Source organism: Eptatretus burgeri, chromosome 3 (genome assembly GCF_056783735.1).
Source record: "Eptatretus burgeri isolate ZD-2024b chromosome 3, Ebu_testis_v1, whole genome shotgun sequence".
Lineage (NCBI taxonomy): Eukaryota > Metazoa > Chordata > Myxini > Myxiniformes > Myxinidae > Eptatretus > Eptatretus burgeri.
In genome coordinates, this window is record NC_140963.1 from 52,138,571 (window position 1) to 52,158,650 (window position 20,080).

At 46.2% G+C, this 20,080-nt stretch overlaps 1 protein-coding gene across 2 annotated transcripts in view; it reads left to right on the forward strand.

The window, feature by feature from the left end:
• Positions 1 to 2,701: 2,701 nt before the first annotated feature.
• The window catches only part of RECQL (RecQ like helicase), a 36,401-nt gene continuing 19,022 nt past the window's right edge, over positions 2,702 to 20,080 (forward strand). For both annotated transcript variants that reach the window (XM_085873313.1, XM_085873314.1), the window contains exons 1-4: positions 2,702 to 2,935; positions 11,177 to 11,365; positions 12,979 to 13,158; positions 13,680 to 13,786. In XM_085873313.1, coding sequence (XP_085729439.1) covers positions 2,920 to 2,935; positions 11,177 to 11,365; positions 12,979 to 13,158; positions 13,680 to 13,786 — 492 coding nt within the window. In that variant the 5' untranslated portion in view covers positions 2,702 to 2,919. The remainder of the gene's footprint in view (positions 2,936 to 11,176; positions 11,366 to 12,978; positions 13,159 to 13,679; positions 13,787 to 20,080) is intronic.

Sequence of the window (20,080 nt, forward strand, 5' to 3'; positions counted from 1 at the left end):
CCTTCTCGGCTACACAATAGCCGACGGCACGATTAGACCCGATCCTGAACGTTTGCGCCCGCTTCGTGAGCTACCCCCACCTCAGGACCTGCAGACAATGCGCCGGGTGATAGGCATGTTCGCTTACTATGCGAGATGGATCTCCCAATACTCCGAGAAAATACATCCCCTAGTGCATTGCAAGAACTTCCCACCAGATGCCGCTGTTGTAAAAGCTTTCCACAGCCTCAAAGATGATATCAGTAATTCTGTGGTATTATCGATCGATAGCTCGGTGCCCTTCGTGGTGGAAACGGATGCCTCTGATCACGCGATAGCTGCGACGCTGAATCAGTCTGGGCGGCCGGTCGCGTTCTTCTCGAGAACTCTCTCTGGAAGCGAGCAGAGACACTCAGCGATAGAGAAGGAGGCGTACGCCATCGTCGAAGCGCTACGAAAATGGAGACACTATTTACTGGGAAACCACTTCACGCTCGTCACGGACCAGCGATCCGTTGCATTCATGTTTGATGGGAAAAATAACGGGAAAATTAAGAATGAAAAGATTGTGAGATGGCGGATAGACCTAGCTTGCTATAGTTACGACACTGTTTACCGGCCCGGGAAGGAAAACCCTGCTGCAGATACCTTCTCTCGGGTCCACTGTTCGGTGACAATTAGTCAGGCTTTGCAAGACCTCCATGTGTCTCTCTGCCACCCAGGGGTAACCAGAATGGCACATTTTGTGTGCAGACAAAATCTTCCCTATTCTGTTGAAGATATTAAACAAATGAATGCTTCATGCCCTGTTTGTGCTGAACTAAAACCCAGATTCTATGGCGCGGCATCTGGCAGATTGATCAAGGCCACTTCTCCCTTTGAGAGACTAAACATCGACTTCAAAGGGCCCCTGCCGACCGAGACAGACAACAGATACATATTCACTGTTGTTGATGAATACTCAAGGTTCCCTTTCGCATTTCCGTGCTCGGATATGACCTCGGGCACTGTCGTGAAATGTCTCTCTGACCTCTTCGCTATGTTTGGGAAACCTTCGTACATACATTCAGACAGAGGGCCGTGTTTCATGTCGGCCGGGCTAAAACAATTCCTACTAGAGCTCGGCATAGCAACTAGTCGAACGACGGGTTACAACCCGCAGGGTAACGGGCAGGTGGAACGGTGTAACGGAGTTATTTGGAAAGCCGTAACTCTGGCGTTGAAATCAAGAGGACTGAGCCCCGGGCAATGGGAGGTTACTCTTCCCGACGCTCTGAATTCCATACGCTCTTTGCTCTGCACGTCCACCAATGCAACTCCTCACGAACGAATGTTTACTCACCAGCGACGTTATGTTGACGGCCAATCGGTGCCCAACTGGCTAACCCATCCCGGAACAGTGTTCATGAAACGCCCGGTACGACAAAGCAAGTGTGAACCCTTGGTGGAGGGGGTCGAGCTCATCGATACAAATCCAGAGTATGCTCATGTCAGACTCCCGGATGGCAGAGAGACCACCGTGTCGGTTCGCCATTTGGCTCCCTCAGGTATTCCTCCCGCAGGTACACCACCTTCTGGCACTCCTCCTTCTGACATTCCCTCCCCAGGTGTTCCCCCCCTAGGAACTCCACCGGGCGACGGGGCTGCCGCGTACCACCCGAGAGCGATCGAGGAGACATCCCCGGCACAAGTCGAGGCTCACCAAGAGGATCGGGAGCCTCCCTCAAGTGAAACCGCCATTTACTCCCGGAGAGGTCGGCGGATAAAACCCCCTCGCAGACTCGACCTGTAGAGGGGATTATCGGCATCCTCGATGCTCACGCTCCTATATGCTCATTATATCATATATCGATGCTCATTACCATGCTCCTACAACTCAAAATAATCACTGCTTGGCATGTATGCTTCTGTAGATCAAATAGTTCGCGTTGCTTGAAATGTATACTCCTATAGCGCTGAAGTAATCATGGTGCGTTAGTTGGGCCCCTCGTTACATTTTAAAGACGGGGAGAATGTGGTGAATTGAAGGACGTGACGCGTGATCACATGTCGTGCGTCCCACATATAAGGCGAAGTCTCCGCGCGGACGGGGTGATTGTCCCTGGGGGCATTGTCATTTACTGCGGCGATTCACTTGGTGCTCGTTAAATGGTGAGAATTGAGAGTATATCGGACTCCGTGCTTATGCTGATTTATTCTGCGATGATTAATTGCACATGTATACGTTACTGCTTATGTACTCCTAGCTGAACCTGTATACCCTGGTGTGCCCGTAGAAGCGGCTTCAATCAAATGGAATAAAACCTAAACTCTGAAGGTTCTTCTCTCGCTTTTACTTCAATGCATGCCGGGAGATAGAGGCATCGTCGGAGACATGAAAGACCCAAATAATATCAGACATGGTGTATATTTCCTCCACTGATTTTAATAAAGATATCTCCCGCATCATCAACAAATAATTTTTAATCGTGATTTCCATTATTTGATCGCTGATCCCGAATCCAGGCCGAAGTAACCGGAAATTGCGTATACAGTTGTCAACAAGTTTTCGGTAAAGTCAGAAGCGAATGTAAGAAGAATTCTACGTTCGCTTCTAGGCTTTGCCTATTCCATATTATTTCTGCCCACAATACCGAAAGTGTACCCTGTAGTTCTTTGAATAATGACCCTGACTAACCTCTGTGAATAAGGCGGTGTAGCTGGTTGTGCAATGAGCGGTGGTGTACAGCACTCGTTACGCTTCGCACGATAACAGTGACGATTGCCGTGTGTTGTTTTGTGTAGCGATATTGTACCCGTCTTTTTTTACTTAATTTTAATAATTTGATTCGGTTATTTATATTAACGAGATCTAATAATTCTCACGCCTGGTCTGTGTGTCGATGCCAGCCAGCAAGATCTGTGTACTTTTTTTTGGCATTGCGTGGAACTGCAAACGTCATGGCAAGTTGGACGGGTAAGGTTGGTGAAGGAAAAATATTGTTGACGTTCTGAATTCGTAGATAGTAGTAATAATATCCGCGTCCGATTCATTCAAATGATTCACCTCGCAAATCATCAGACGGAAGCGTTTGCTTGATTGATGAAAACAATTCGTCATTTCCCATATGCACTTTCGTTGCACATCGTGTCTGGGTATGAGGAAGTTTGTGTGTGCACTTTCGTTGCACATCGTATCTGGGTATGAGGAAGTTTGCTGTTTGCTGTCGTCCTGTGATCATCCCGGTTAACACCACTCTTCTTCTTTATTTTCACCACTCTGCACTCAACATGTCGGGGTTTCAGCCTCTTACAGAGATGCCTGCTGGGTGTCGTGATGGGATTTTCAATAATTCATCGTTTGGATGAGCATCTCATATATATGGGACCAATGCACCAACACAAAACCAGCCAGGCTTTCCCTCCCACGTGTGACGTCACCCCTGACGTCATACAGGACACCCCCCCCCCTCCGAGGTGAGTTGATTGAGAGGAAACAAATCTTGTGGTGAAGAACTGTAAACACGAAACAAGTAAACCCCTCCACACAATTAGTTCTGCTTCAGGGTGTTTGGATATGGACACCCAGCAGGATTAAAAACAAAACCTGTCAAAGGGCGGAGGAGCTCCTTGTGAGCCAATGGCCATCCATATCTAGTGCCCAACTGTGTCTGCGGACGTCCTCCTGCAGTTGGGTCACTTCTTATTAGGAGGTTGGTGGCAGGATTTGCACTCTGGCCACCGTAAAACCCTTCATTCTGCAAAACACAAAAACGCAAAAAAAATCTGAAAACCCACTCCGTGGGAGTACCTCCTGTGCAGCTTCCCTTCGCAGGGCAGCTCACCGGATGACGGGATTGGGGCAAAGCCTTCGGGACTCCCAATCTTTGATGATAGGAGGGAAACCACGGGGTAACATTCCCGGGTCAGATTGCGGGAGAGTGTGTCGGAGTGGTGCTGAGGTGTCGTCCACCAGACGGCGGTCTCCTTGGGGTAACCTGAGGCGGTCCCTTCGGGTGGGTGCCTGGAATGTCCGATCCCTAAGAGAGGATGATCACCTGTCTCTGTTATCATCTGAGCTCAAGCGTTTGGACATCGGGATTGCAGCTCTCTCTGAGGTTCGGAGACCGGATTGCGGCGAGATCATGGTGGGTGGTTACACCTACTATTGGTCTGGTTGCTCTGATGGTTACCAGACTCAAGGAGTTGCTGTAGCTGTGTCCAATAAGCTGACTCCAATGATAATTGAGGTAACACCGATCAACGAGCGTATTATGAGACTCATGCCTAAGTCACATTTGCTCTACGGCGAGGATACGGCAGCCGTACACCCTCTGAATTGACAGAAATGTGCGGCGGCCGCATTGTTTCTGCGGTGGCCTCAGGGTGACCCTACGCCGTATGACTATATTTTGACTACAGGCCGTAGGGGTCGCTGTGGAATTATAGCGCGGAGTTATAACTTTTTTCATTTCTACGTTCGCCGTAGCAATTCGACAAGCCGAAACAAAAAAAACTGGAAAAAAACCCACTCGTTACCGTCCGTCTGGCCGCACGTTCGCCTTTGGGCCCCCCTGCGGTCGCCTTGCATCTGCCTTGAAAATTCTATGGCCGCCGCAGGAACGCCCTAAGGTCACCGTGTGACATAAAATCAAAGACCGTACAGCACCCCCACGTTTTCGGTCTCCACAATCTATAAATACACCGTGCGGCTCCCTGAAAAATAAAAATGTGTGACTGCAACATTGTGTGACCGTGAAAATACTGCAGCCGCTGTATAATTGCTAGTGGCCGTAGATTTTGTAGACCCCACGGGCGCTGTGGCAAATGTGACTTGGGCCTAAGGATTCGTCACTACTTAGGTGTCATTTCCCTGGTCTCAGTCTATGCTCCGACTGAGTCGAGTGATCTCACCGTGAAGGACACATAATATGCCACACTCGAGTCTGTGGTTGATCAGTGCCCCAGACGAGATACACTTCTAGTCTTGGGGGATTTCAATGCATCGACTGGAACTGATAGAGATGGTTATGAGACATGTGTTGGTCTCCATAGGTCTGGAACTGTGAACCAGAATAGCACTAAGTTCCTTGACTTTGTAAGAAGTCATGGACTTAGGGTGGCTGGTTCATGGTTTCAGCACCCACAAGCTCATCGCTGGACTTGGTATTCCAATGCTGGCGGTGTGGCAAAGGAGATTGACCATGTCCTCATTGATGGTCGCTGGAGGATGATCCAGAACTGCAGGGTCTACCGGAGTGCTCAGTTCCTCAATACTGACCACCGGCTTGTTGTAGCAACTCTAAAGCTGCACCTTAAATCCTGGAGAATGGTACCATCCCAGCCTCGGCTGGATATTGGCAAGCTCAAGGATGAGAGAGTAGCTGAGGAGTTTGTGAACAGGCTGAGTGGACACTTTGGGGGTCTGGGTGCTTTGGGGGGTCCTGAAGAGTTGTGGAGTGCCTTCAAGACCACCGTCCTTGATGTTGCCGGTGGATGTCTTGGAACTCACTGCAGGGCAAAGAAGAATTTTGTCTCTCAAGGGACACTGGATACCATTGACCAGAGTCGCAGGGCCAGGCTGAATGGCAGAGCTGAGCTGTTCAGGGAGCTGAGGCGTAAAACTGTACGTGCACTAAGGGTGGACAAGGAGGCCTATGTGCGAGGAATCTGTGATGGGGAAGAGCATCACCTGTGGACAGGTGATTCTCGTCCCGCTTACAAGGGAATTTGCACATTGCGTTCATCCAAGCCCATCGCTCGGTGTACTGCAGTGAGAGTAGAGAGTGGTAGGCTCTTGACAGAGGAGTCTGAAGTGAAGGCCCGCTGGGCCGGTTACTTTGAGCGGTTGTACCAGGCTGATCCCCCAGCTGTCGAGTTGGACGTCAGGGATGTTACAATCCCTGTTGCTGACCCTCCAATCAACTGTGGTCCACCTTCGCTTGTGGAAACATGGGCTGCGGTGAACCGGTTGAAACGGGGTAAAGCTCCAGGGATCTGTGGCATCCATGCTGAGCTTCTCAAGGCTGGTGGAAATGCTGCACTCGTGTCGTTGCATGCAGTTTTGTGCTCTGCCTGGAACACAGGCATCATCCCAACTGACTGGAAGAGGGGCCTTGTTGTCCCTCTCTGGAAAGGGAAGGGTGATCGCCAAGACTGCAACAACTACCGAGGGGTGACGCTGCTCTCAGAGCCGGGCAAGGTCTTTGCTCGGATAATTATTGATAGGGTTCGCCACCATCGACTTGAGCACCAGCGTCCAGAGCAGTCAGGCTTTACACCAAAGAGGTCAACGATTGACCATATCCTTGCTCTTCGTGTCCTCACCGAACGCAGACGAGAGTTTCGGCAGGGGCTGCTTGCAGCTTATATTGATCTCTGTAAAGCGTTCGATTCAGTGAATCGGGATGTCCTCTGGAGGATTCTTGGTCTTCGTGGGGTGCCACCAAAACTGATCGATCTGATGCCTGAACTCTACTCTGGTACTGAGAGTGCTGTGAGATTGTGGTGGTACCATCTCTGACTTATTTCCAGTTGTTACTGGAGTTCGTCAGGGGTGTGTACTGGCCCCCACACTTTTCAGCACTTGTCTGGACTGGATTCTCGGGAGGATGTCGGAGAGATCAAGCTGCGGTGCATCGTTTGGGAATGTCAAGATCTCGGACCTTGATTTTGCAGATGATGCAGTCATCTTTGCGGAGACTTTAGATATCCTTTTGGGGGCCCTCGAGGTGCTGAATGAGGAGTCGGAGCCACTGGGATTATGGGTTTCTTGGGTCAAAACTAAGATCCAGGCTTTCAATGACATCTTGGATGCTGTTGTCCTGTCTGTGTCTGTTTGTGGTGAGGATGTTGAGGTCATGGAGAGATTCACTTACCTTGGCAGTGATATTCATGTCTGCTGGCTGTGAGTCGGGCCTATATTTGTGTCTGCCTGAATCTGTGAAGCAGCATGCACTCAATACTTTCTTCATTCAGATGAAAACCAAGCATAATCTGAACATGTGCAACCTTGGTGACGTCACGGCATACAGAGTTCAGTGCAGACACAAATGCAGATGCATGAAGATCCTATGTCCGATGATAAGTGCCAGTGTATGCTTGGATCACACCTTTCAGATTTATATTCACATTCTCTATCCAATTATCTCGTGGGTGATTATGGCGAAATGAATGTCTGTTGAACATTACACTCAGCACAAACGGCTGCTAATGTCTTTGAAATACATTGTGCTCCATTATAGGTGATGAGTCGTGGGGAGGGGGGGGGTCAGAGTGACAGAATATCTGGTGTATAAATAATGAAGCAATGACCTGACCAGACGATGATTTCAGAGGGAACACTGCACCCAGAGCCTCCAGAGGTTGCTCGGATCTCGAAGACGGCGTGTTACCAACAAGACTTTTCCACACAGGTTTCATTGCTTGACGAACAGTACAGCTCCTTTTATAGCTGCGAATGTACTTCGGCCCGTATCTGTGGCCACCACCAAAAATTTGCAGTCATGTCATTGAGGGTGTTCCAGTAACCTGAGTTACCTGTAGTAGGTTTACAATGGTACTCGTGCAGTGCACTTTGGCCTCAATGATGTTAGAACATCAGTAACTCGATGTTTATTGACCTTTGCGGTACAACTTTGAATCATAAATAACAGTTTTCACACTGCTGAGAGATTCCTGCTTCTTTCAGGACTATCTTGTGCAGATATTAATCTTAGCAATGGTCCACACAACGTGTCATTGTGTTGATTCACAAGATCTGATAATCTCAACTGCACATCCGCAGAGAAAGGCAAAACATTGGGCCTAAAATGAGATGAACATCGAGTATATTAATGCTTTTCAACGCGTGGTAAGTCACAATGAGGAATGCCAAAACAAAATGTGGTACAAATTGTCACACACATTACACTGCATCCAGTCCACTTTGATCAAGAAAGGGGAGTCCAGAATGTGATGGGGAACCTTAGCACACATGTTTTCTGTCTCTGGATCAGACAAGCGTACAATCCCTTGTGATGATGACTATACGGTCTTGAGAATTGATGAAGGGACGGTAAGTCGTTGGCCGGGATACAGATTGCGCTTCATACGTTGACACTACAGCCACGAGGGTGGAGTACGATGCAGGCGATGACCACGACACAAGCATTACAACAGGTCATGAACGTGATGGTAGTATCATAGCCTTGGGAACAGGCTGTTGATAAGTTGATGACGTTACAGCTTTAGCGGCTGAGCGAGTAAAGACCATGACTCCACTTGAACATGACAGTGCTGAAACGTCTTGGATGGCCCTGACCTAGCGTCCACCATGCAACTATCATCTGCATCTGCAATATCATTTCTGAGATATTTAATCGCTGACCTGAAGAAATTACATTTCTTGTGGTTCAATGTAAGACCTTGTCAATCCTCTAAGAATTCATCCAAGGTGGACAATTGTTCTTCTGTAGTGTAAAAAATGATTTCGTAAAATGGCGTCCCACAAAATCTCCATACCAGCAATGCAAAGTTGACCCAACGGAGTCCCACAAAATCTCCATACCAGCGATGCAAAGTTGATGGACCGTTCTTCAGATCAAAACTCATCACGTGAAAACGGAAGAGTCCTCTTCTACAAACGAAAGACGTCTTGTCCCGGTCCTCTTCACAGATTTCAGTTTTTAATAGTCTATACACAAGATAAATTAAACCAGACGACTTTCCACATTGGCCGGGGAACAGTGCCACAGAGAGGCCCCAGCTGAGTTGGCAGGCTCAATCAAACCATCAGCAAGCATCAGGTCGATCTTCTGCTCAATGAAATCCCATTTCACAGGAGAAACACGTTAGGGCTGGGACTTCATTGGAGAGACTCCATTGGCCAGAGTTATGGAATGCTGCACAATGTCGGTGCTGCCAAGTTTACCCGAGAAAACGTCCTGCTACTTATCCATTATTGAGTTGAGGCAGTCTGTTCTGCTGGCGACAGTTCAATGTCTTTCTCGGAAAATACAGGTGAGGAATCGGGGATCTGGTAGATAGGCTCGTACAGGTCCATCATCCGGTACATCAAGCTGGTCTTCAATAAAGGCAGCCAGGAGACCCCAATCCTTACCAAAAGGCCAGAGAATACATGGTTCAGAGAATACATACACCAGGCGAAGGTGCTTGGCAACTTCACAACCAAGGATGACATAAATGTCCTTCAGGAGAGCAGAATAGAATATAATCAGGACAATCACACCAGCAGTCTCAACAAAGACTTTGGTAGATCCAATCATATGCAATGGACTACCATCAACCATCATAAATCTTGTCGCTGCTATGCTCAAAATCCAGGCCCAAAGTGTGGTTCATTTCTGGACTGATTAGGGATATGCACAATCCAGAGTCTAGTGCAGATAAGACCTGTCCTCCAATAGTCAATTGAATACAAGGATCAGGTGCTGACATATTGGTTGATTTCATAAGGCATACGTTGGTCTGAAATGGCCTACCAAAAGTGGTGATGGGCTTGTTGCCACTGGAACTTCATGTCTGGGCAATTTGACCTTCTTTGACCAACTTCCCACACTGATAGTCCAGAACTCTTAAGAGGTCAAGTTACATTGGCAAACTAGTCAGCTGGAGTACTGCACTGTATGGAACTGGAACCCCCCCCCCACCACCACCAGACAGGTGAAGAGGATGGTTTACTCCCTGAAGTAGTTGAAGGTTAGAACATGGTGGTGTTGCAAAATTTCTGGAGAACATCAGAAAACTGCTGCCTATGTAATTGTCTCTGAGTGTTGTTCACCGAGTCCAAGCCGTAGATCAACATCAGCAACGATGCTGATAAACTCGTCTATCACAGCAGCATCCCGCACTCGTCTCACATCTGTGGCCTTCAGGGTAGCCTCAGACGGTTGTGTCCAGTGAATAAAGTAAAACCATAAAACTGGGTACCAAACTCATCAAAGGTCTCCTCATCCTTCTTTGAATCAGAACTGAAGTTTGTCTGTAGAATTCAGTTGTTCAAGATAGTAACGGAGAATAAAATTTCTCAACTGCAAATACTTTATCCTGTCATCATCTAAAGTCTTCGCAAAGACTTTCTGGGCCCGGCCCGTAAGATAAGGTTTGAGGACTGAACCTCAACTGGATTCTGGCAAACCAGCTGACTGCGCTTACCATGCCAAAGTGTCGAGGTGGAGGGAGCACTAGCACATGATATCATCGTCATTGGATAACTTATGCAAATTGTGAACATCCGGTGGTCTTACTGAATTCATGGCCTGGCATTAACTTGTTAAAATGGACATGATGTCTCTGGTGCCAATGGGGATAGGACCAGCAGGCTGGTTCCCAGCTACCACCATAATTGGGAAGCTCACACAAGGCACTTATGCACTCACATTTGCAGGTAATGGCATCAATGTCTCTGTGATTTGTCACACACAGGTCCTTGATGTCGTCAGCCATGTATATTTTCATGATCACCCATGGATGGGGTCGACAGCTTCTGTCTGTTAAAATACTGTATGTGGAAAACCCTTTAAAATTATCCAAGCCACAGACCTGAACTCAGAACAGTGTGGGTAAGGAAGAAGTCTTGATGCTCCCCAGCACAAACAACAGAGCTTTGGAAACACTGGACAACAGAAGGGAATGAGGTTATGTACTCCAGTTTTCAAACGAACGATGAGCGTGCAGCGCTTTCATCTTTGGAAAAGGAGAGGTGATGGCGTGGTTTTCACGTTTTGCCCAGTAGGCTCAAAAGTCGCAAAACATCCATGACATAGCAATCCAGATCCTGCCAACAATGTCAGTGTAGGGGTTTCAGCCACTACATGGTTGGCTGCTGGGCAAAGGAGTTGCAATCAGGTTTTATCACCATTTAGTCATGGCTTGGACAACCAATTCACATCACAGGAGCAATGTACCCAGACAAACCAAGCCAGGTATTCCGGCCACATGTGATGTCACTCCGATAGTCATGTTTGCACTATACAAACACAGTGAAAAGGGTTGTGAACCTGGTCCCTTCTCAACATCATGAACCATGTGCTCAGATGTGAACACCAAAGAGGGGGGGGGGAAATCAACTCTGTCAGTTAGGCCAATTGTAAACAAATTGTTGTTCTTCCTTAGCATTAGAATTGATTCATTTTTAAAATGCTTCATTTTAAGTATGATACATACCCAGTGTCATCTTTGGAAAGTTTATTGCTTAAAATGGAATTGCTTTGAACAGGTAATGCTGACGATCTGGAGCCCCAGGCTGAAAAAATCCGTGAAGAGTTGGCTCAAGTTGACCGTGACCTGCAGAAGCTGCGCCAGCACAGAGAAGTGCTGCGGAAACGACTGCGAGAGTTGGAGGAGTTGAAGAAAAGAGGAAAAAATGAGGATCCCGAAGCTGGCTTGGAAACCTGGGATAAGGAAGGTGATTTTTTTTCTTTCTTTTTTGTATACAAAGTCTCGGCTTATGGCGGAGGGAGAATAGAGAATGGATCAGGATGTAAAATGACAAAAGGAACAGCACAAAGAGAGAGAGAAAACACCAACAGCAGGGTCTTTGGACAAAATAGAGGGAGACTTGAACAATTAAGGGATATGGGGAAGAATGAGGGGAAGGGGAGGATTGCACTAAGTGGGCAAGATGGATACACAAGCAAACTCTTAGGAAGGAGAAACTAGAAATTTGGAAAGTGGTGGGCTTATGTGGGGGCGGGGGGGGGGGGTTAATAGGGATATCATGGTTTTAGTTGTGGAATGATCTGAGATGGTGATGAACAACTGTCTCGAAGACCTGGAGGGAAGAATGAGATTGAGGAGAATGTGGAATTTGGTTCCAAAGCCAGGAAAAAGAAAGAGAAATGAATGAGTGGAGTTGCACAGTAATTCTATATTTTGTCAGTTTCACCAGAAGGGGGTTGATGCTTTGGACAAAACAATTATTCATTGTTTTGTCGGATTATGAAGGCAACTGTTTTAACTAATCGTAATTGATGAAGTTAATTCATTTTCAAGCAACCCTTCTCGTGCTGGTCATGACTTTTTTGGGGACATAATTACAGCAAAAATTTTCCACGCTCGTCTTTTGCTTTGAATTCCATCTTTCCAGGTTGTGTAAAAGTACGTTTTGTGCATTTCCTAGAACATCGTCGCTTTCTTTGAAGACATCATGAAATACACAGGAAAAATGATGTTGATGACCTTAAATCATACGTACATTAACAGGCCTTCAGTAGTATTACCTCTGCCACCGAAAGTGGACGGAGGTTATGTTTTCACTGTCTCTCTGGCTGGCTGTCTGTTTGTCTTTGAGCACAATATCTGAAAAAGTTATCAACTGATTTGGATGAAACTTGGTGGACAGGTTGGGTGTGTGACAAGGATTAATCGATTCGATTTCAGTGAAGATCCGGATCCGGATACGAGAATTTTTTTTTAATTTTTTAAAGTGATTCTTCACCATTGAGAGAGAGAGAGGGCCAAAAACAATATATAGTACAATATCTTAAAACTTGGTGGACGAGTTGGGGTAGGTGACGAGAACAAGCCGACTCAATTTTGGTTAAGGTCTGGATTCATATCGGGCCTATCAGTGGAGGTACAACATGTAAACTGTTCAGCCTGGCGGAGGTATGCGCTCTACCGAGTACCCTTATAATTACATATGCATGGAGTGGGGCAGTCGTTATCCAAAATAAAACTGGGAAAAACAAGAGAGGGGAAGGAGGATGTAAAGACAAGTAGAGTGGAGAAGTAATGTAAAAATGGGAAATGAGTGGAAAAAAGATTAAAAAGGGGAAGGGGTGATTGTCCATTGGCAATAAAGATATGGCTCCGAATGCAACGTGTGGACATCTCTTTAGGTTTACATTTTTTTATTTATTTATGAACAACCTGCACAGCGAGAAACACTTGTGCACACCCATGTTTCTGCACAACCTGCACACCCATGTTTGACGTTGGTGATATTCTGCAACATAGGAAGAGAGCAAAAACCTGACCATAGTTGTGCTGATAACAGAATCATCCTTTAATTCTCAGGGTTCCCGTGGTCTGTACGTCTTGTGGAAGTGCTGAAGGATGTGTTTGGTCTTACTTCCTTGCGGCCATTGCAACAACCAGCTACCAATGCCATAATGGCAGGTCGTGATGTCCTCCTGGTGCTTCCGACGGGTGGAGGCAAAAGCCTCTGTTATCAGCTTCCTGCCATGCTCTCTGAAGGTCTCTCATTTGCAGTTTATTACATCTTTATTGCCAGAATAAATTGTGCAACTGCCCCAAACATTGTTTGTAATCGTAGTGCGCAGCAGACCAAAATGAAGGTTAAAACTGGTTCTTCGTGTTGCCAATGATTCCAACAGTATTGGATTTTATGTTTGAATTACCACACCATTGAGTAAGAAGATACCGCTGATATAACAATGGTTGGCCACTGAAGGGTGTGATCATTTTTCAAGAAGAAGGCGTTTGGTTACTTGATTCCTGAACATTTGATCACGGTTCGTGAGTGCAGCGTTTCTGCAAGTGGTAAGAACTGCGAGCCCACCACATTGTGGCTGTATCAAGGTGAAAGGGTCACGATAATCATCTTGTCTGTGAGGCATACTCGGTACTGCTTTTAATTCATTCATTGAACTCAGAAATATTGTCATTCTTGTCGAATCAAGGATTTGTTTATTTGCTGTTTAAAAATACCTGTGTCAAACCTTGTGAATTTTGTTGTACTTATCCTTGGACCTTAGGCATAACTCTGGTAGTCTCTCCCTTGGTGTCACTCATGGAAGATCAGGTGATGGCCTTGGAAGCACTGAAGATTCCAGCTGCTATGCTCTGTGCAGCATCTTCGAAGGTGTGTATTCTAGGGGTTGGTAATTTATGCGAGCTTGGGTTAAGCAGAGGTGAAAATCCAAGGATGTTTCCAATGCACAGTGAAACCTGCATAATGAGGTCATGAGTGAGTTTTTTTATTTATTTTATTTTTATATATACCTTGGTCGAGGCTCGTATGAGAGCTAACACACAACTCACAGCAAGGAGGCATGAGACAAGAGGGGCGGGAGTGGAAGGGACAAAACAGTGGGGAACAGACACATGAGGTGAACTGTGGAAGGGAGAGGGATGGGGATGGGACGGGGAACATGGCGAAGAGAAGATGGACATTTCAGGGACTTTCAGGAAGGAAAGCAGGAGAAATGAAGGAAGTGGGCTTGGGTGGATTATCGGGGGTAGAAAAGATCGAGGATTTGGATGGGGGAAGATAAGAGGTGGTGGTGAACAGCTGTTTTGAAAGCCTGGAGGGAAGAATGGGAAAGAATAGAGTGAGGAAGTTTATTCCAAAGGCGGGAAAAAAGAGGAATGAAAGAGTGAAGATGAGCAGTGATTCGTGATTTTGGTAGTTTTACCACAAGGGGGTTGTTGGCGGACCTTGAGCGCCCTGTGGAAATGTGGTGGGGACAAATCGCAGAGAGAGCAGGGGGGCAAGGCTGGAGAGGAGTCGGTAGAAGACAGAAAGACCACCGACCAACCTGCGGTGATTGAGTGAGAGGCCCAAAGACTCAGCTTCATTGCGGGAGATGCCGATGATCTTAAATGCCCTGGTTTCGACAGCGTGAAGCCGAGAAAGGTGGGAGGCAGGAGCACCAGCCCAGAGGGGAGAGCAGTACTCCATCAGGCTATGGACAAAAGCTTTGTAAGTGGTCAGGAGCTCAAGAGGGCCGAGGAAGGACTTAGCACGACGGAGGATTCCCAGTCGGCGACTGGCTTTTGAGGCGAGGTTGGAAATGTGACTTTCCCAGGAAAGGTCATGGCAGATAGTGAGACCTAGAAGCTTGAAAGAAAAGACTTCTTCCAGAGGATTGTTGAGAAAGTGGATGGGGGGGTTTTGTAAACGGTCCTTTTGAAGAGACATAGTGAGTGTGTGAGATTTGTCTGGATTGAAAGACATGTTCCACGTGTTGGACCAGTTTGTGATTTTATCCAGATCTGCAGTGAGCGAAGAAGCTGCTGCTTGCCGGTCTGAGGGATGACAGATGGTACGGCAGAGGGTGGAGTCGTCGGCAAAGAGAAATAGAGGATTTTCCAGAGAGTCCGAGTTCAATAATCTTTACATGGTGAGCCATTCTCCAGTAACGATGCACTTATTCTAGCCATATTTCAGATTCTAATGTCTACTATACAAGTGCTAAACTATGAACAATTCATTTTTAGATCCTCGTGGAGGATCTCTAAGTCTTACTCACGTTGTTGTTCTTCATCTTCTTCTTGTGGACTTTTTTGTTTCACAACCCAGAGTTTTCATCGGATCTTCGTGAAACTTGCCATGTATATGCAGAAAGCCCACGCGCAGGCAGTAACCATCTCCGATTTTGGAAATTCTTCCTAGAAAAAAAAGTTGACATCAAAATATCACCGCAAATGGAAATCGCCTATACCATTATCTCCGAAACTAGGCAAGCTGTTTGAATTTTGTTTGCGGGAATCAAGCCGGGCATTAGCACAGATAATTATTTATCGCAAACCTGATACATCACAATGACGTCATATTCGTTTTTATGACGTCATCATTAAGAGGACGAGGATCTTAGCTCATTTGAGCTTGTTGAACTTGTACATTCACTGTAAATATGCTGGTCAGCTACTTGGAACATGGCAGTCAATGCCACCAGCAGGTCACCTGCTCTCACACTGTTTCTCCACAAAGATGGGCAGTCAAACTATCCAATTCACTTCTCTGGAAACCAGACACTGGATGAGATGTAGTCCCTGAAACTCCTTGGGCTCACCATCTGCCACACCCTTCCCAAGGATCATAGCACCAGTCTTCAAAAAGTAGTTTCTATCTGGGTATTCCCATCGAGGTAAGGCATTCCTGAGCCACACCAAAATCCTCACAGTGTACAAGGCTTTCATACAGAGCTCCGAGGGGTATGGCTTCTCACTCATGGGCTGGTGCTCCACCTTCCTTCATTGCTCCTATTGAGGCAGTCAAAATTGAGGCCTTCTGCCCCATTGGTCTCTCAAGGCAGGAGGTGGATTTCCAAGGACCGTCACACTTTCACCTGCGGCAAGTTGGTGGGCTCTCCATTTTGTACAATCTAACATCTGGCCCTGCCCTCCCCAGGTTACCCCAAATTCCTGTGTTTCTCAAGAAACCCTCACTTGCTCACCCTCTCAAAGTCCAGACTGGTTGCCCACCTGCATTTATTTGTCCCCTTATTTATTTATTTTATTTTTTGTGTATTAGCTCACGTAAGAGCAATACACAGAAACAGATAACGAGGCAGGAGACAAGAGGGGCAAGAGAGGGAAGCACAAAATTGTAGGGAAAAAGACAATTGGAGATCTGTGGAAGGGAGAGGGATGGAGTGGGGTACACATGGTAAAGAAGGTGCACACCACAGGGACTTTCAGGAAGGAAAACAGGGAATTTGAAGGAGGTGGGTTTAGGGTGGATTAACGGGGGAAGAAAAGATCAAGATTTTGATGGGAGAAGATATGAGATGGTGGTGAACAGATGTTTTGAAGACCTGGAGAGAAGAGTGTGATTGAAGAGAGAGTGTGGCAGTTTGTTCCAGAGGCAGGAAAAAGGGGAATGAAAGAGTGAAGGTGAGCAGTGATTCTTCATTTTGGCAGTTTCACCAGAAGGGGGATTTTGGTGGACCTTGAGTGCCCTGAGGAAATATTGAGGGGGTAGATCACAGACAGAGCGGGGGGGGGGCAATGCCAGAGAGGAGACAGTGGAAGACAGAAAGACCACTGACCTGTCTCTGGTGAGAGAGTGAGAGACCCAAAGACTCAGCTTCACAGCTTCATCACGGGAGATACCAATGATCCGAAAAGCCTTGGTTTCCACAGCGTGAAGGGAGCTAGGTATGAGGCAGAACACCACTCCAGAGGGGAGAGCAGTACTCCATCAGATGATGGATGAAAGCTTTGTAAGTGGTTAAAAGATCAGGTGTGCCAAGGAAAGACTTTTCATGATGTAGGATGCCCATCGGCGACTGGCTTTGGAGGCCAGCTTGGAGATGTGGATTTTCCAGGAAATATCGTGACAGATAATGAGGCCCAAAAGCTTGAATGAAAGGACTTCTTCAAGAGGATTGTTGAGAAAGTAGATGGGGAATGGGGGGGGGGAGGTTCCAGACGGTCCTGTTGGAGAGGCATAGTGAGAGTGTGAGATTTGTCAGGACTGGAAGACATATGCCAAGTGTTTGACCAGCTTGGGATTTTATCTGCAGAGAGTGAAGAGGCTGCTGTCTGCCGATCAGAGGGATAAGAGATGGTACGGCAGAGGGTGGAGTGATCAGGAAAGAGATAAAGAGGATTTTACAGAGAGTCGGAGAGATCAGCATTGATGAAAACGAGAAAAAGAACAGGGCCCAGAACACTACCTTGAGGAACTGAGAGAATTGTTCTTGCGATTGTGGAGTAGTCTTCCTGTGTCCATTGTCTCATCCTTCCTCACTTCAATCTTTCAAATCTGCTGCCCATCACCACCTCATACACTCACCGATGCACAATCCGTTACCTCTTCTACACATGCTGCTTCTTTCCCATTCTGTTCCTCTGCAGGTCATTGGTACTAACCTATGTTAATTCTTGTGAAAAGGTATCTCCATCTGACCCACCACCCATACTGTTTGGTAGTTTATACACCTGCTACCCCTTTGTCATTTAGCTCCTCCACGAGCCTGGAAAAAAAATTGATTCACCAAATTGTTGAAGCATTCAACTAATGAGGCTTTGTGAGGCTATAAAACCCTACAATGAGTATTAACAATACTCATTGTGGGGAATACACTGACTAGTCTCGGTGGTGTAATTGTTCGAGCATCCGTTCCGAGTCTGGGAGGTCGGTGGTTTGAACTCCGTCCGAGTCGTACCAAAGACTTTAAAAATGATACGTGTTGCTTCCTTGCTTAACCGTCAGCATTTAAAAGAATAGAGCACAAACAAATAAACATTGGTTGGCAACCATTGCACAGGATTCTTCATGGCATTCTGTGTTGAAGTTCCTTGTCGGGGAACTCATCTATATGTATAACTAGCATGGATATAACTATAACATCGATATAACATCTATATATGCTAGTTATACATATAGATTTATATAACATCTATATGTATAACTAGCATGTATAAATATATGTATATAACTCAGCGTTGCCAGGCAATGCTGGGTCTCTCCTCCCACCTCCACCCCTCCCCTTTAAAATGTATATAAACTCAGAGGCGATGTTCAGTGGATGAAAGTGGACGTGTACATTTAATACAACTGAAAAGTGGATGTGTACATAACTTCTTTCAAGTGTACATTAACATAATTTCTCTCAAGTGGACATGAACATAATAAATATCTCTCGGGAATTTCCCTGGTCTACCGAATAATTAATTACGGACACAGTTATTTCACGACTAAGCAGTTTTAATGGCTACTTACTTCACATAATATGTCAATTACATGTCCATCAGTTTGTTTATAAACCTTGAAAAGTCGGGTAAAAACCAAAAGTTTTTTTTTAATGAAAGACCACTATTTTCTTTCCTCTGCATCATGAGAACTAGAAGGGCACTCGGTAGAGCGCATACCTCCGCCACCTAATGCCTGATCCACGAGAACATATCGGGCCCAACACATTTTTGAAATATCATGCTATACAGCACGATATCGTTTTTGGCGCTATCTCTCAATGGTGAAGAATCACTTAGGAAATTGAATAACTCTCGTATCCGTATCCAGATTAGGATCTTCACCAAAATCGACCTTTGACCTAGATTCACCAAAAACGACAAGTGTCGAAGTTGGACCATGGCCGACGTCTGTACCCAGTTTGGTCATGATCACTGAAAAGGTGTGGCTGCTACAGGGTAAACAAACACACAAACAAACAGACAAGCCGGAAGGCGACGATGGGTCGCCGAGCATGGAAACTATAAGATATAGAGCAAAATGGATGTCATATAGCGGATAGGGAATCACCTTAGGATTATGCATATCAAATCTCATCCAGTTCCATCTGCTGATAACTACTCGGTATCCATTTGATTGAAAAGTACCGAAAATGCGGTTTGAAATCGGAAATCCCCAAAGTTCAAGGGGTTGCTGTGGGTGAACAAAGATCTAAATCGAAAATCCGGGCGGATCGTTTGTGCACAATGTATTCCAGACGATTAGTGTGAATTTTCATGACCATCCGACCATAACCCGAGGAGGAGTAGCATTTGGCGCGAAGGCACCTCCAGCTCTCGCATATTATCGATTTTTGCACTAATTGACCTTTGACCCCTGACCGAAGCGAAATCAATCCATATGTCGTGAGGCAAAGTTGTAGTACTCATTGAGTACCATGAACCTGCAAAGTTTCATTCGTATCGATGCACTCACCTGGTCGCTAGGGGGCCTTCAATTTTCGCCAATTTTCGCGCATACCCTAATTGTCGGGGGTGCTGTGGGTAAAGTATTCCATATATCACAAAAACCAGAATATATTTGATAGATCATCACCGGTAGATCATTCGTGTCAAATTTCACAACCCTACGTGGGATAATGGCTTTTGGAATTGATTTCACGTGAACGGTACCGATTTTGAAGGTTTTTCGGATGTTGAAGGAACCAAAGCGTCCCTAATAACCATCACAATTTCCAAAGCACGAGGTCATAAGATGTACTGACCACCCGAGTTTGGTCAAAATCCGCCCACGTTTACTACCAATTATGCTGATGACAAACGAACAAACATCCAAACAAACAGACAGAATTACTGACAATAAGGGTCACCTATTTCGGCGACCCAACAGACAAACAGACACACAGAATGACACACACAACCGACCAATATAATTGCCGAAATCCGAAGGATTCCGGCAATTAACAAACAAACAGACAGAAAGGGGTGAAAACATAACTTCCTACACCTTCGGTGGTGGAGGTAATTAACGTACCTTCATTGGGTGATGTACATTAGACTGCTGCCACGATCGCTGCGAACAAAACATGCATTACCTCGTTTGAGTTGTAATCAAAATATACCTTTGTTTCCTCAAAACGGTACCTCTATTTAATAAAAGAAGACGCTTTGTTCCATCTTCACATGTGCATCTGAGGCAGCTATGAAGTATGAACCCTGAGAGCAATGCAGAGTG